The sequence below is a fragment of the Pseudophryne corroboree genome, chromosome 1 (genome assembly GCF_028390025.1).
Source record: "Pseudophryne corroboree isolate aPseCor3 chromosome 1, aPseCor3.hap2, whole genome shotgun sequence".
Taxonomy (NCBI): Eukaryota; Metazoa; Chordata; class Amphibia; order Anura; family Myobatrachidae; genus Pseudophryne; species Pseudophryne corroboree.
The window spans coordinates 770,557-787,979 of NC_086444.1; the positions used below are offsets into that span (position 1 = coordinate 770,557).

Sequence of the window (17,423 nt, forward strand, 5' to 3'; positions counted from 1 at the left end):
AGTGCCCCTTATACACAATGCCCACAGTATTACCGCCACTAATCACATAATACCCAGAGCATTAGTGCCCCTTATACACAATGCCACAGTATTACTGCCACTAATCACATAATACCCAGAGCAGTAGTGCCCCTTATACACAATGCCACAGTATTACTGCCACTGATCACATAATACCCAGAGCAGTAGTGCCCCTTATACACAATGCCCAGAGTATTACTGCCACTAATCACATAATACCCAGAGCAGTAGTGCCCCTTATACACAATGCCCACAGTATTACTGCCACTAATCACATAATACCCAGAGCAGTAGTGCCCCTTATACACAATGCCCACAGTATTACTGCCACTAATCACATAATACCCAGAGCAGTAGTGCCCCTTATACACAATTCCACAGTATTACCGCCACTAATCACATAATACCCAGAGCAGTAGTGCCCCTTATACACAATGCCCAGAGTATTACTGCCACTAATCACATAATACCCAGAGCAGTTGTGCCCCTTATACACAATGCCCAGAGTATTACTGCCACTAATCACATAATACCCAGAGCAGTCGTGCCCCTTATGCAATGCTCACAGTGGTAGTGCCCTTTATGCAGAGCCCATAGTAGTCGTGCCCCTTATGCCCCCAGGAGTGATGCCACTTATGCAGTGCCCCCATTAGTAGTGCCCCCAGTAGTAATGCCTCCTGTAGTAGTGCTCCCAGCAGTAATGCCCCCCCCCCCCCCATAGTATAGCCCTCAGTGGTAATGCCCCATGTAGTATTGCCCCTATTAGTAGAGCCCCCAGTATTAATGCCCCTTTGGTAATGCCCCCTGTAGTAGTGCCTCTAGCAATACCCCCTGTAATATTGCCTCTTTGGTAGTGCCCCTAGCTATGGCCCTTGTAGTATTGCCCTTTTGGTAATGCCCCTAGTAATGCCCCCTTTAGTATTGCCCACACATACACATTAAAAAACAAAACAAAACCATACTTCCCTAAAACCCCGCTCCAGCCTCCGCCCGATTCCATCCATCTGCATACTCTGAACTATGGGAGAGATGTCATGATATCTCTCCTGCAGTGCACGCTGCGGGACTTGGGAGCCGGAAGGTGGAGCTCAGTATTGAGCTCTTGCCTCCAGCAGCCGCTGTGGGGAAGGAGCCGGCCATGCTCTGGTAACACAAACTCAGCGGGCTCCCAGCATCTCCCTGTGGCTCCGGATTGACATCGGGTTAGGTGACACGGAGGAGGCGGAACTGTGTTCCATCTCCAAATGGAACTGATGGAGCACAGTTTCCGCCCCGTTATGGCTCACTTTAACCCCTGGATAGCAGGTACAGCTGTACTCACTGTTACATGTACACTGGTGATGGAGTGGATTGAGGTTTCATACAGATCACCAGCTGATAAGTGTATGCTGCAATTGTGGGGCAGTGCAGGGTTGCTTGAACAGCTTTATATTCAGGTATTTACTAGGTCTTCATAGGAACTAAGCAGAAGACTTCTGTCCACAGAATCACGCAACACAGTCTTCCAAGATGGCTACTGCACATGCTCGGTAGAGATCTGGGTGGTCATATTGGGATATGGAATGAAGCCTCCCTGGAGAACAGGAAGACTGGTGTCAGTGCAGTAGCACATGCCTCAATCTATAAATGCAAGGGGTGCAAGCAGGGGAACATTGGCTGCTTCTGCATGTAGAGAACGTGGCAGCACTGATTTTCACCTAGAATTAGTGCCCCATCTACCCCACCTGCAATGCTTTATCGATATGCCAAGATGCAAATTGCTCCTTGAGGTTACTTGATACTAACTGTGAATCTCCCACCGTCTGCAATGTGTCACACTGTTCCAGTAGTAGTTTAGCCTCTTGGTAACATATATTCTTGTTTGTACAGACAGTGAATGTGAAGTTGCTGTAACCGAGGACCCTGGGGCAGGATCGTATCCCAGATGGACGTATGACCCGTCTCAGAAGTTGTGTAAAAACATCCGACTGAAAGAGTCTGTCACTGGCAGCAACATATTCCAGACTATAGCGGACTGTCAGAGACGGTGCATCCAGGAGAATGCCGAGGTTTACCCCAGAGCAGGTGAGAGAGCAGCCCCAATGGGGGCATCACAGGCAGGTTCTGTGTCTTCAGTGTTGGGAGTGTGGATAGATGGTTCTCCCTCCGTAGACCGTCAGATGGAGGCATCACTCTCTTATACCTACACCCATGTCACGAACCAGCCAGTCGCTTCTCCAGATATGCCAATCTGAGAATTGCCACCTGTGACGTGGGGGTCACTTTGGACACACAGGATTATACAAACACATTCGCTGCCACCAGCAAAAGACTAATTTAGCGCTGTGCGCAAGGTACGCTTTTGCTTTTACCTACAAACACACTGCAATACTTAGAAGTAATAGGTAGATGTGGGCCACACGAGGTCTTGGGTTCTAAGAAACACAGAATCAGGATAAGAATTTAGATTTTAGTTCCAAGAATACTTCAGAGCTTTAGTTACAAAAAGTGTTACAAAGATTATTAAGAATATTTAAAAACTACACCCAGAGTATAGTACAATCTCAAACAACAAATAAAAGGGGATAATAATTCAGAAACCTAAACTTACACACAAATTTAGGGCCCGGCTGTGGAGCCAACACAGGTGGGTTTATCGGTTCACTTCTAGCCGCAGCTACATCCCGTAAAAAATGAACACACATTGTACAGTGGAAGGGACTCCCCCCCCCCCCCCCTCCCCCTCCCCCTCCCCCCCCCTTGGGATTTTTAACCAGCTCAATACTGTCTCGCAAATACATTGGAGAGGGGGACACAGACATTCCTCTGTGCTTTATTATCTGATCCCAGGTTGTTTGAAATTGGGAACTGACTGATGCAGTCTTCCACCCCCAAACATTTATCATAGGATGAGAGACCAGAAACTGAACATACATTTCTTCTCCCACTTTATTGCTGGGTTTTGATCTTGTCCCTACTAAACACTTTTATGGCCTCAGGACAGAGTGGCCTGGTGAGATGCCCTCAGTGATAAAGTCCTGCCCCCCTGGGCTTATGTCCACAGTATTTACACCCTAGCAGGGGAGTATGACAGTCACTTCACAGGAAATAACCCTTTATATCACACACAATAGGAGAAATATCATATTCAGGGATCCGATCTTGTGATGGATCCCGACAACTCTGTTTTCTCAGGACAATAGCAGTATGACAACAACGCTCTATCTATCACAGGTCCCTACTTGTGTCTTTGTGAGGATAATAGATCTGTTCATTGTACACTGGGAATATTTATCCTATTTTGTAGATATTGTGCAGATTGGAGATATGACCGTTTCCTCGTTACCGGGCCGTGCTCCGGGGGAATTAGGTAACAGTGTTAAACTCTATGGGACTCAGGTTACTGCAAATATTACAAAAAGGATGCTGGCGCATGCGCCCACATTTTCTGCGGGGGGCGCCGAAGTGCTTTTGGGGCGGGGGGCGGCAACGCTCAGTTTCCTAGGCGGTGACAGAGCATTGCAGGGGCGTGGTTAAAAAATGGGGGGTGCGGCACAAACGGGGCATGGCGTGGGCGTGATCGTGGCAGCTGCGTGATGTCACACTGCCGCAATCGGAAAGATGGCGGTGGACCTCCTGTGGGCGCAGCTAAGCTGCGCCGGCAGGAGGCAACCCTAATTTCTGCTATCAAGCAGAAATTGCGATGCAATCGCAATTTCTACTTGATAAAGGGGGGAGGGGGAGCGGCGGTCAGCATGCTGGATGACCTCCAGCATGCAATCTCATGGATTGCAAATTCTGCTACTTAGCTACTTACCTGAATCGGGCCCCGCTGTATATCTCTCTAAAATCAGATTCTTGTCCGCTTAGTGTATGTACAGAAAAATTTACGCTATTCATTTTCAACGGCTTTCCATGTCTGCAACAACTACTCTAACCATTTCTACACTCACTTCTCCTGACTGCTCGATTGCACCTGAACCGCACTCTACTTTCAGGAACCTCTAATATCATCTCACAACCTGACCTCTCTGCGTCTCATTCACATTCTGCCAGCTACCGTTACATTTGTATTTAGGCTGCGCCCACTCTGTGGAATGCCCTCCCACACACAATAAGACTTTCCTCTAGTCTCACCATTTCTACACTCACTTCTCCTGAGACTGCTGGATTGCACCTGAACTGCACTCTACTTTCACCTACAGATAAGGCTATACACCAAACTACACTAACAGGAACCTCTAATATCATCTCCCAACCTGACCTCTCTGCGTGTCATTCACATTCTGCCAGCTACCGTTACAGGACTGTATTCAGGCTGCGCCCACTCTGTGGAATGCCCTCCCACACACAATAAGACTTTCCTCTAGTCTCACCATTTCTACACTCACTTCTCCTGAGACTGCTGGATTGCACCTGAACTGCACTCTACTTTCACCTACAGATAAGGCTATACACCAAACTACACTAACAGGAACCTCTAATATCATCTCCCAACCTGACCTCTCTGCGTCTCATTCACATTCTGCCAGCTACCGTTACAGGACTGTATTCAGGCTGTGCCCACTCTGTGGAATGCCCTCCCACGCACAATAAGACTTTCCTCTAGTCCCCAAACCATCAAGCCTTCCCTGATAACTCCTCTCTGCAGCCCAGAGCCACCCACATAACCTATCCTGCCCAATTATATCATCTCTATACAGTCCACACCAGTGCTCATAGTGTTCCAGTATACAATGGTATGGCATACCGGCACTTCAAACACTGAACATTACTTTTCCTTCGAGCAGCCACGTCCTGATCACTGTGGCCAGCAGTGATCGGGCGGCTCACGGAAAGAGAGGAAAGTAACGAGGGCTGAGAAATGTGAAAAACATATCCAAGATACGACCACACATTACACAAGACACAGATAACACTCTAATCCATGCTCTCATTATCTCCCGCATTGATTATTGTAATAGTCTCCTGACCAGTCTTCCTAAACATGGACTCTCACCACTTCAATCCATTCTGACTGCAGCTACGAGGCTAATCTTCCTCGCTAGACGTTCATCGTCTGCAGATCCGCTCTGTCAGTCCCTCCATTGGTTATATTCAATAAAAAATTATTTTGCTCCCACACTGTCACAATCCTGTCTAAATTCATATAATTTGGTGAGTTACCTCTGCCATCTGTCCTGGATTCTGCATGTTTTCTGCTCACTGGGATAAACAGCTCCAGTACCATGAGTTCCCTGAGTGCTGAGTTCTCTGTCTGGAAGGTGAGAGTTGCTAACGAGCTGCACCTGTGTTGATTAACCTTCTATGTGAACACTGAATTCAGCAAGTCTCTCCATGCTGTGCCTACACAGCAATCATTGTGCTCTGCTTCTGTGTCATAGCACATCTATGCAAACCACACCACACCGGACTTCCCTCCAAAACCACATATGGATGTCACCATGACAGTTCCTGGTCAGCTGATCTCCCTGGGTCCAATCCAGAGTCCCTTCCTCATCATGTGACTCCCTCATCCAGTCAGCAGTGAGCTTGGTTTAAGTTCCAAGTCCCAGCACTGGCAAGCTGTCAGTGCTTTTGCTTTGTTGTCTCTCAACCTGGTGTGAGCTCCAGTATCTCCTGCTGATAAAGACATAGGGGGTAATTCAGACCTGATTGCAGCAGCAAATTTGTTAGCAGTTGGGCAAAACCATGTGCAGTGCAGGTGGTGCAGATGTAACATGTGCAGAGAGAGTTATATTTGGGTGGGTTATATTGTTTCTGTGCAGGGTAAATACTGTCTGCTTTATTTTTACACTGCAATTTAGATTTCAGTCTGAACACACCCCACCCAAATCTAACTCTCTCTGCACATGTTACATCTGCCCCACCTGCACTGCACATGGTTTTGCCCAACTGCTAACAAATTTGCTGCTGCGATCAACTCTCAATTAGGCCCATAGTGCAGTATTCACATCCAGCACTACCTGACTCTTTGGAAGTTCTTAAAGGGCCATTACTGCAATTACACCGCAGCATTTCCAGATTCACTAGTGTGCCATTCCAGTGATCCAGAGGGACTGTCCTGTATATCATTGCGGTCATAGTGACTTTGCTGGTTCTGTCCATCATTCTGAACTCCTGCCTAGTCAGAAAGCCAATCCCGACATCCTGAAACCCTGCCTTGTTGGAAAGCCAATCCCGACATCTGGAAAACCTGCCTTGTCGGAAAGCCAATCCTGACATCTGTAAAATCTGCTGTGCTGGTTCCGCCCAGTCTTCTGCAAATCTACTCCACTGGTTCCGTTCAGCATCCGGAAAACCTGCTGTGCTGGCTCCACCCAGCATTCTGACATTCATCACCAGAACATTTCAGTCTTCACAAAGACAATCCGTATTGGTGACAACCCAGCAATCTATTGCACTGGTGGGTCACTCCACAAGTGTTCCGGTACCCTCTTAGCTGGTCACCATCTACCCTAATCTCTCAGCAACCTGCCATGCCTGCATGAGTAGATCATTTATAAAGCCTGCCCAGTTCCGTCCACAACTCTCAAGACCAGACCCAATATTTAGTCTTAGTTCGGATTCACAAATAACTACAGCCGTGACATACAAGGCTATTTACCAAACTGCACCAACATACAACACTTCTCTCATCTCATAATATCTCCCTACCCGACCTCTCCGCTCTGCACAAGATCTACGTCTCTCATCCACACACATTACTTGTTCACACTCAAAATTACAGGACTTTATCCGTGCTTCACCCACTCTGTGGAATGCCCTCCCACGCACAATAAGACTCACCTCTAGTCTCCAAACCTTCAAGCGTTCCCGGAAAACTCATCTCTTCAGACAAGCCTATCACATTCCAGACCCACCCACATAACCTTCATAAACCTTCCTATCTACTTACCTCCCCACAGTACAGTGCACACACATCCTCACATATCTCTTTCTTTACTTTCCATCCTCCTCACCCCAGGGCAACATCACTGTGTGACCACATCATACAGCCACCAAGAGACTCTGCTATCTGGCTGGACCATTATGTAATAGATATCACCTGTCCTTGTGTATCCATGCCTATATCCCTACAGAGTGTAAGCCTCTAGGTCTGTCTGTTATTACCCAGTTTTGTTCTATCACTATTGTTTCCAGTTGTAAAGCGCAACAGAATATGCTGCTATAGAAGAAACTGATAATAATAATAATAATAATAATAATAAATAATAACCCTTGCAGGCGTTGCTACTGTATGTGCAGGCGATATCTTGTGCAGATGATAGCACTTACCTCTGCGTGGGGAAGTAACACAGCAGTATTCTCAGGGTGGCAATAACATTTTGAAGACGGTAGATGTATAAGCCGTTTTTTAATGATTAAATGTTTTTCAATTTAGATTTTTTAAATAAATGAAATCTACTTTCTTTTTATCATACAGTATATATCATGTATGTGTAACTGGGAGCCCAGATCAGTGTGATTGCAGCCCCAGGACCACATCTGCTGCACACAGACTGGGCCGGTGAATGGTAAATGACGCCCTACTGCTCAGTCCCGGGGATCGCCCAGGTCTCCAGCTGATGTTTTTTGTTTTGGTAAATTGTGTTGATCAAAAATATTTCTAAGAAAAGTGATAATTAGTAAACGGACTGAGGTGATCACAGTCTAGGAGTAGGTCTGGAGCTACTCAGAAACTGCAGGGAATTATTTAGTAACAATTCTGATAATCTTTCATTGGCAATTCTGCTAAGCTAAGATACACTCCCAGAGGGCGGCGGCCTAGCGTGTGCACGGCTGCTAAAATCAGCTAGCGAGCGAACAACTCGGAATGAGGACCATAGTTCTGTCCATTTTTGTACTGCCCTCTTATTGTATAGCGCTATATTTTCCATATCGATGACTTTTCGCAATCATTTATTTGTTTTTTGCATGCCCCAATCACATTAACAGAGCTGGTGACTTTCCTGTTGTTAGATCAAGCTAGAGAATAGGGAGAGTTTAATTATGGCCACCTTGTACATACAGTATATCCATCCACACTGTACATATATACAGAATATCTATCCACACTGTACATATATACAGAATATCCATCCATACTGTACATATATACAGAATATCCATCCATCCACACTGTACATATATACAGAATATCCATCCACACTGTACATATATACAGAATATCCATCCATACTGTACATATATACAGAATATCCATCCACACTGTACATATATACAGAATATCCATCCACACTGTACATATATACAGAATATCCATCCATACTGTACATATATACAGAATATCCATCCACACTGTACATATATACAGAATATCCATCCATCCATACTGTACATATATACAGAATATCCATACATACTGTACATATATACAGAATATCCATCCACACTGTACATATATACAGAATATCCATCCATCCACACTGTACATATATACAGAATATCCATCCATCCACACTGTACATATATACAGAATATCCATCCATCCACACTATACATATATACAGAATATCCATCCATACTGTACATATATACAGAATATCCATCCATCCACACTGTACATATATACAGAATATCCATCCATCCATACTGTACATATATACAGAATATCCATACATACTGTACATATATACAGAATATCCATCCACACTGTACATATATACAGAATATCCATCCATCCACACTGTACATATATACAGAATATCCATCCATCCACACTGTACATATATACAGAATATCCATCCATCCACACTGTACATATATACAGAATATCCATCCATACTGTACATATATACAGAATATCCATCCATCCATACTGTACATATATACAGAATATCCATACATACTGTACATATATACAGAATATCCATCCATCCATACTGTACATATATACAGAATATCCATCCACACTGTACATATATACAGAATATCCATACATACTGTACATATATACAGAATATCCATCCATCCATACTGTACATATATACAGAATATCCATACATACTGTACATATATACAGAATATCCATCCATCCATACTGTACATATATACAGAATATCCATCCATACTGTACATATATACAGAATATCCATCCATCCATACTGTACATATATACAGAATATTCATCCATCCATACTGTACATATATACAGAATATCCATCCATACTGTACATATATACAGAATATCCATCCATCCATACTGTACATATATACAGAATATCCATCCATCCATACTGTACATATATACAGAATATCCATCCATACTGTACATATATACAGAATATCCATCCATCCACACTGTACATATATACAGAATATCCATCCATCCATACTGTACATATATACAGAATATCCATCCATCCTGTACATATATACAGAATATCCATCCATCCTGTACATATATACAGAATATCCATCCATACTGTACATATATACAGAATATCCATACATACTGTACATATATACAGAATATCCATACATACTGTACATATATACAGAATATCCATCCATCCATACTGTACATATATACAGAATATCCATCCATCCATACTGTACATATATACAGAATATCCATCCCCTTTTACATATATACAGAATATCCATCCACACTGTAAATATATACAGAATATCCATACATACTGTACATATATACAGAATATCCATTCATACTGTACATATATACAGAATATCCATCCATACTGTACATATATACAGAATATCCATACATACTGTACATATATACAGAATATCCATCCACGCTGTACATATATACAGAATATCCATACATACTGTACATATATACAGAATATCCATCCATACATACTGTACATATATACAGAATATCCATACATACTGTACATATATACAGAATATCCATCCATCCATACTGTACATATATACAGAATATCCATCCATACTGTACATATATACAGAATATCCATCCATCCATACTGTACATATATACAGAATATCCATACATACTGTACATATATACAGAATATCCATCCATCCATACTGTACATATATACAGAATATCCATACATACTGTACATATATACAGAATATCCATCCATCCATACTGTACATATATACAGAATATCCATACATACTGTACATATATACAGAATATCCATCCATACTGTACATATATACAGAATATCCATCCATCCACACTGTACATATATACAGAATATCCATCCATCCATACTGTACATATATACAGAATATCCATCCCCTTTTACATATATACAGAATATCCATCCACACTGTAAATATATACAGAATATCCATACATACTGTACATATATACAGAATATCCATACATACTGTACATATATACAGAATATCCATCCATACTGTACATATATACAGAATATCCATACATACTGTACATATATACAGAATATCCATCCATACATACTGTACATATATACAGAATATCCATACATACTGTACATATACAGAATATCCATCCATCCATACTGTACATATATACAGAATATCCATACATACTGTACATATATACAGAATATCCATCCATACTGTACATATATACAGAATATCCATCCATCCACACTGTACATATATACAGAATATCCATCCATCCATACTGTACATATATACAGAATATCCATCCATCCTGTACATATATACAGAATATCCATCCATCCTGTACATATATACAGAATATCCATCCATCCATCCTGTACATATATACAGAATATCCATCCATCCATCCTGTACATATATACAGAATATCCATCCATACTGTACATATATACAGAATATCCATCCATCCTGTACATATATACAGAATATCCATCCTTCCATCCTGTACATATATACAGAATATCCATCCATCCATCCTGTACATATATACAGAATATCCATCCATCCTGTACATATATACAGAATATCCATCCATCCATCCTGTACATATATACAGAATATCCATCCATCCTGTACATATATACAGAATATCCATCCATACTGTACATATATACAGAATATCCATACATACTGTACATATATACAGAATATCCATCCATACTGTACATATATACAGAATATCCATCCATCCATACTGTACATATATACAGAATATCCATCCCCTTTTACATATATACAGAATATCCATCCACACTGTAAATATATACAGAATATCCATACATACTGTTGTCAAAGTCAGAAAAATGTCTCAATGCACGTTGCCATATTTGCACCGCACACTGGTCCGCGCTGCGCGTGCGTACGCTCTCCCGTGGAGGCGCATACCCGCAATAGCGTGCACTCGCAGGCGCGGTATGCGTATTTACGGTAGAGTTTATGTAGTCGTAGCGTGCGACTCATTCGTTACAAATGTTCACAATTAATGTAGTTTATAGATCATGGTCCCTTTGATAGATTCTGAAAGTTTGGTTAAAAATAAATACAATGTCCCAGAGCTGAGGAATCCCTCTTTATATCGTACGAAGGGTCTAACAGGAATCATACAGCAGTGTTTGGTACCCATCGGAAGAGTATTTAATTAGCAATATTCCGGTGTTGGTTTGGAGCGTATTAATCGCTCGTGCGAATAGTTATGGACATAAGAAGTTTATGTCCATTTCTATTATTTACACATACTCAGGTATGCGGCGGGAAACCCAGTTTCCCACCCACCTGAGCTGTTGGAAATCGTCACAGCCCACCTGTATGAATCACCCTATGACCTTTTGTTATGATGCAGGGCCGAATTCCTTCGGCCAATGGACAATGGGATTGTAGGACCAGGAGATTGCATTGTGTGTGGGGCATAAATAGGCAGGCCGACCACATCCAGCACTCACTCTTCAACGGTTCTCATTGCTGAAAATCGGGAGCTGGATGTCCAGGCGCATGCGATCGTTTCCCCTTGTGCGTAAGTTTCTCTCCGTAATCATTGTCTTTCTGTGAGCCAATTTCTCTCATCTCTCCCCGTCTCTCTCTCTCCTCTTTTCTCTTATATCTCTCATAGTATTATAGTATTGTATTGTATTGCATTTAGGTCAGTGTAGTATTGTCTTTTTGTATTTATTGTTTAGTTCTGTGGTTAGGAAGTCTCTGTTATATTGTAGTGTATCATATGTACTGTTATCCCCTTTTACAAGTATATTAGACATAATACAGTTAATAGGCCTTGGAACCTAAACCAGCATCTGTGTATTTTCTATAGTGTTAAGTGTTCACTTGAGCGTCGGTGACGCTCAAGCAGCTTTGTAGTTAGTCAGGTTACACAAGGTTGCACTTACACCCTGTATTCACATTAAGGTATTCTGTGTATTTCATTGGTATAAGGTTTTATCATAAAGGTATAGTGTTGTGAGCGTCTGCATCGCTGGTGACCTCCTCGTGGTCTCGAGCGTAAGCTACGCCATAGCGAATCATTACCCTAGACATAACCAATAACGTGTCCTGTGATCACTGGGCCGCGAGCGAACGTGACGCTTGAGCGTCTCGCCTACGGCCGAGCGATCGTTACGCCAACAGCGTACCATTACGGTACTTCTTAAGTAAACAGCGTACAGTGTTCTTAGCTTCATAAAGGGTTGTTTATACGACAAAGGAATTTAGCATTGTCACTGTACATATATACAGAATATCCATCCATCCATACTGTACATATATACAGAATATCCATACATACTGTACATATATACAGAATATCCATACATACTGTACATATATACAGAATATCCATCCACACTGTACATATATACAGAATATCCATCCATACTGTACATATATACAGAATATCCATCCATCCATACTGTACATATATACAGAATATCCATCCATACTGTACATATATACAGAATATCCATACATACTGTACATATATACAGAATATCCATCCATCCATACTGTACATATATACAGAATATCCATACATACTGTACATATATACAGAATATCCATACATACTGTACATATATACAGAATATCCATCCACACTGTACATATATACAGAATATCCATACATACTGTACATATATACAGAATATCCATCCATACTGTACATATATACAGAATATCCATCCATCCATACTGTACATATATACAGAATATCCATCCATACTGTACATATATACAGAATATCCATACATACTGTACATATATACAGAATATCCATCCATCCATACTGTACATATATACAGAATATCCATACATACTGTACATATATACAGAATATCCATACATACTGTACATATATACAGAATATCCATCCACACTGTACATATATACAGAATATCCATACATACTGTACATATATACAGAATATCCATCCATACTGTACATATATACAGAATATCCATCCATCCATACTGTACATATATACAGAATATCCATCCATACTGTACATATATACAGAATATCCATACATACTGTACATATATACAGAATATCCATCCATCCATACTGTACATATATACAGAATATCCATACATACTGTACATATATACAGAATATCCATCCATCCATACTGTACATATATACAGAATATCCATACATACTGTACATATATACAGAATATCCATCCATCCATACTGTACATATATACAGAATATCCATACATACTGTACATATATACAGAATATCCATCCATACTGTACATATATACAGAATATCCATCCATCCATACTGTACATATATACAGAATATCCATCCATCCATCCATACTGTACATATATACAGAATATCCATACACACTGTACATATATACAGAATATCCATCCATACTGTACATATATACAGAATATCCATCCATCCATACATACTGTACATATATACAGAATATCCATCCATCCATCCATACTGTACATATATACAGAATATCCATCCACACTGTACATATATACAGAATATCCATCCATCCACACTGTACATATATACAGAATATCCATCCATCCATACTGTACATATATACAGAATATCCATCCATCCATACTGTACATATATACAGAATATCCATCCACACTGTACATATATACAGAATATCCATCCACACTGTACATATATACAGAATATCCATCCATCCATACTGTACATATATACAGAATATCCATCCACACTGTACATATATACAGAATATCCATCCATCCATCCATCCATACTGTACATATATACAGAATATCCATCCATCCATACATACTGTACATATATACAGAATATCCATCCATCCTGTACATATATACAGAATATCCATCCATCCATACTGTACATATATACAGAATATCCATACATACTGTACATATATACAGAATATCCATTCATCCACACTGTACATATATACAGAATATCCATCCATCCATACTGTACATATATACAGAATATCCATCCATACTGTACATATATACAGAATATCCATCCATCCATCCACACTGTACATATATACAGAATATCCATCCATCCATACTGTACATATATACAGAATATCCATACATACTGTACATATATACAGAATATCCATTCATCCACACTGTACATATATACAGAATATCCATCCATCCATACTGTACATATATACAGAATATCCATCCACACTGTACATATATACAGAATATCCATCCATCCATCCATCCATCCACACTGTACATATATACAGAATATCCATCCATCCATACTGTACATATATACAGAATATCCATCCATCCATACTGTACATATATACAGAATATCCATCCACACTGTACATATATACAGAATATCCATCCACACTGTACATATATACAGAATATCCATCCATCCATCCATCCATACTGTACATATATACAGAATATCCATCCACACTGTACATATATACAGAATATCCATCCATCCATCCTGTACATATATACAGAATATCCATACATACTGTACATATATACAGAATATCCATCCATCCATACTGTACATATATACAGAATATCCATCCATCCATACTGTACATATATACAGAATATCCATCCACACTGTACATATATACAGAATATCCATACATACTGTACATATATACAGAATATCCATCCACACTGTACATATATACAGAATATCCATCCATACTGTACATATATACAGAATATCCATCCATCCATACTGTACATATATACAGAATATCCATCCATACTGTACATATATACAGAATATCCATCCATCCATACTGTACATATATACAGAATATCCATCCATACTGTACATATATACAGAATATCCATCCATACATACTGTACATATATACAGAATATCCATCCATCCATCCACACTGTACATATATACAGAATATCCATCCATACTGTACATATATACAGAATATCCATCCATACACACTGTACATATATACAGAATATCCATCCATACTGTACATATATACAGAATATCATCCATACTGTACATATATACAGAATATCCATCCATCCATACTGTACATATATACAGAATATCCATACATACTGTACATATATACAGAATATCCATCCATCCATCCTGTACATATATACAGAATATCCATCCATACTGTACATATATACAGAATATCATCCATACTGTACATATATACAGAATATCCATACATACTGTACATATATACAGTTCTAGCTGAATACTTGTGCTTCGCTACGGGATGAGGATTGTAAATTAGAATTATAGTAGTAAAAATGACCCTCCACAAAGTCCCCCGTGACCTGAAGCCGTTTTATCCCATCACTAGGCTCTCCATACATAGTTGGCCAAGATGAGGCCATCATGGTACACCTGGAACTCATAGGGAAAACTCTCCCCGGCAGCCTTGACTTTGCAGGATGTACCGTAAGCGTAAGGCCATGACATCTTGGAGAGGTACTGGGGGTTGTTGGTGTAGGGGCCCCTGCCCGCGTCATGGTGAACGGCTTGAGCCTCCACCAGTTGTTAGAGATGTGGTCCACGATCTGGGCCCGTATGTGAAGTGTCCACGAGAATAAGCCGTGCACACTGTAGGAGAGGGCAGGGAACAGGCATGCGCCGTCCCCGGGCGTGTGGACTACGCAGTGAGGCACCTTTACCCCTTATGTGAATCACCTCAACATCAGCCATTTTACTCTGCCAAAGTAACAATCAGTCAAGTCAAAAAATAACAGTTTATCCAAATAATATGAGGAACGTCACAAATAAAACAGAAACCACTTTTTTAGTACAGTAGCACAATGAGAACGCCAGTGCACAATACAGAGCGGCCAGGCAGACCTGGACTGAAAGTGAGCTGTGCAGGAATACCAATGTTAGTGGACATTGGAGGGTCAGCGTTGAGAAGGCGTAAGCAGCGGCAGGCTCAGGTGGTGGAGGCGGCGGGAGTTATGCTGTCTGCTGAAATACTCTGTGCTGATGCCTCACCCCTAGGGGTGTCTTACCCCCATAGTGTTTGTGCCCAGATTGTAAGTCAAATGTGTATCAAGTTTGGTGTAAATTGCTGCAGGCACTCCAGAGTTATGCTGATACATATATATATATATATATATATATATATACACACACACACACACACACACACACACACACACACACACACACACACACACACACCTAAGGAGAAGCTACCTGCCAAGTTTCTATATTGTAGGCCTTGTGGTTTAAGAGATTTCGTGATGAGTCAATCAGTGAGTCAGTCTTCTTTTTTGTCATATATATATATAGATATCGATACATACTGTAAATATATTGTATGTTTTCATCTGTATGTGTTTCTCATGTCACAGATGATGCGTGTGATCTGCCGCAGGAAACAGGTCCCTGTATGGCGTTGATTCTCATGTGGTATTATGACAAGACGCGTCAAGCCTGCGACACGTTTTTTTATGGCGGCTGTCAGGGAAATGGTAATAGATTCGACAACAAGGATAATTGTACAAAACTCTGTGTCATCCCCAAGAAAGGTGAGTGTGACACGTGGGACACACCGGTGTATTCCTGTCTTACTGTCTGCTCCTAGAGGTCCTGCCTGCTGTCTGAATACCTGCTGAGTAGGGTCTCGGCGTATAGGGATATATTAATAAGTGGCAATGAGGTAAATGTATGAAGCAGTGATAAGAGCGGAGAAGTGAGCCAGAGGAGAAGTTGCCCATGGCAATGCATACTATAAGATTATACAGAGCAGCTGATTGGTTGCCATGGGCAACTTCTCCACTCTTATCACTGCTTCATACATGTACCCCAATGTGTGGTTGCGATGTACAGTTGCGCACAATACCATAATCACAGTAACCCCACATTTTCCTACTCCCTCTATGTGGTGTGAGGAATAATCTGCAGTGGTCACCTGGTGCCCGGAACACGGTCAGAATGCCGGAAGCTCGCGGCCGTCACCGCTACTTGATTACCCTCAATAGAGTAATGGATTCTCCAGAAGCAGGATTAGAGCATTACAGCAGTATGAGTACTCAGGACTATGA

The 17,423-nt window shown here is 41.0% G+C and overlaps 1 protein-coding gene across 1 annotated transcript in view; it reads left to right on the forward strand.

The window, feature by feature from the left end:
- Positions 1-1,265: 1,265 nt before the first annotated feature.
- Positions 1,266-17,423, forward strand: part of LOC134932213 (inter-alpha-trypsin inhibitor-like) — a 44,337-nt gene continuing 28,179 nt past the window's right edge. Inside the window, exons 1-3 of the mRNA XM_063926432.1 lie at positions 1,266-1,326; positions 1,891-2,085; positions 16,731-16,907. Of these exons, the coding sequence (XP_063782502.1) occupies positions 1,266-1,326; positions 1,891-2,085; positions 16,731-16,907 (433 nt within the window). The remainder of the gene's footprint in view (positions 1,327-1,890; positions 2,086-16,730; positions 16,908-17,423) is intronic.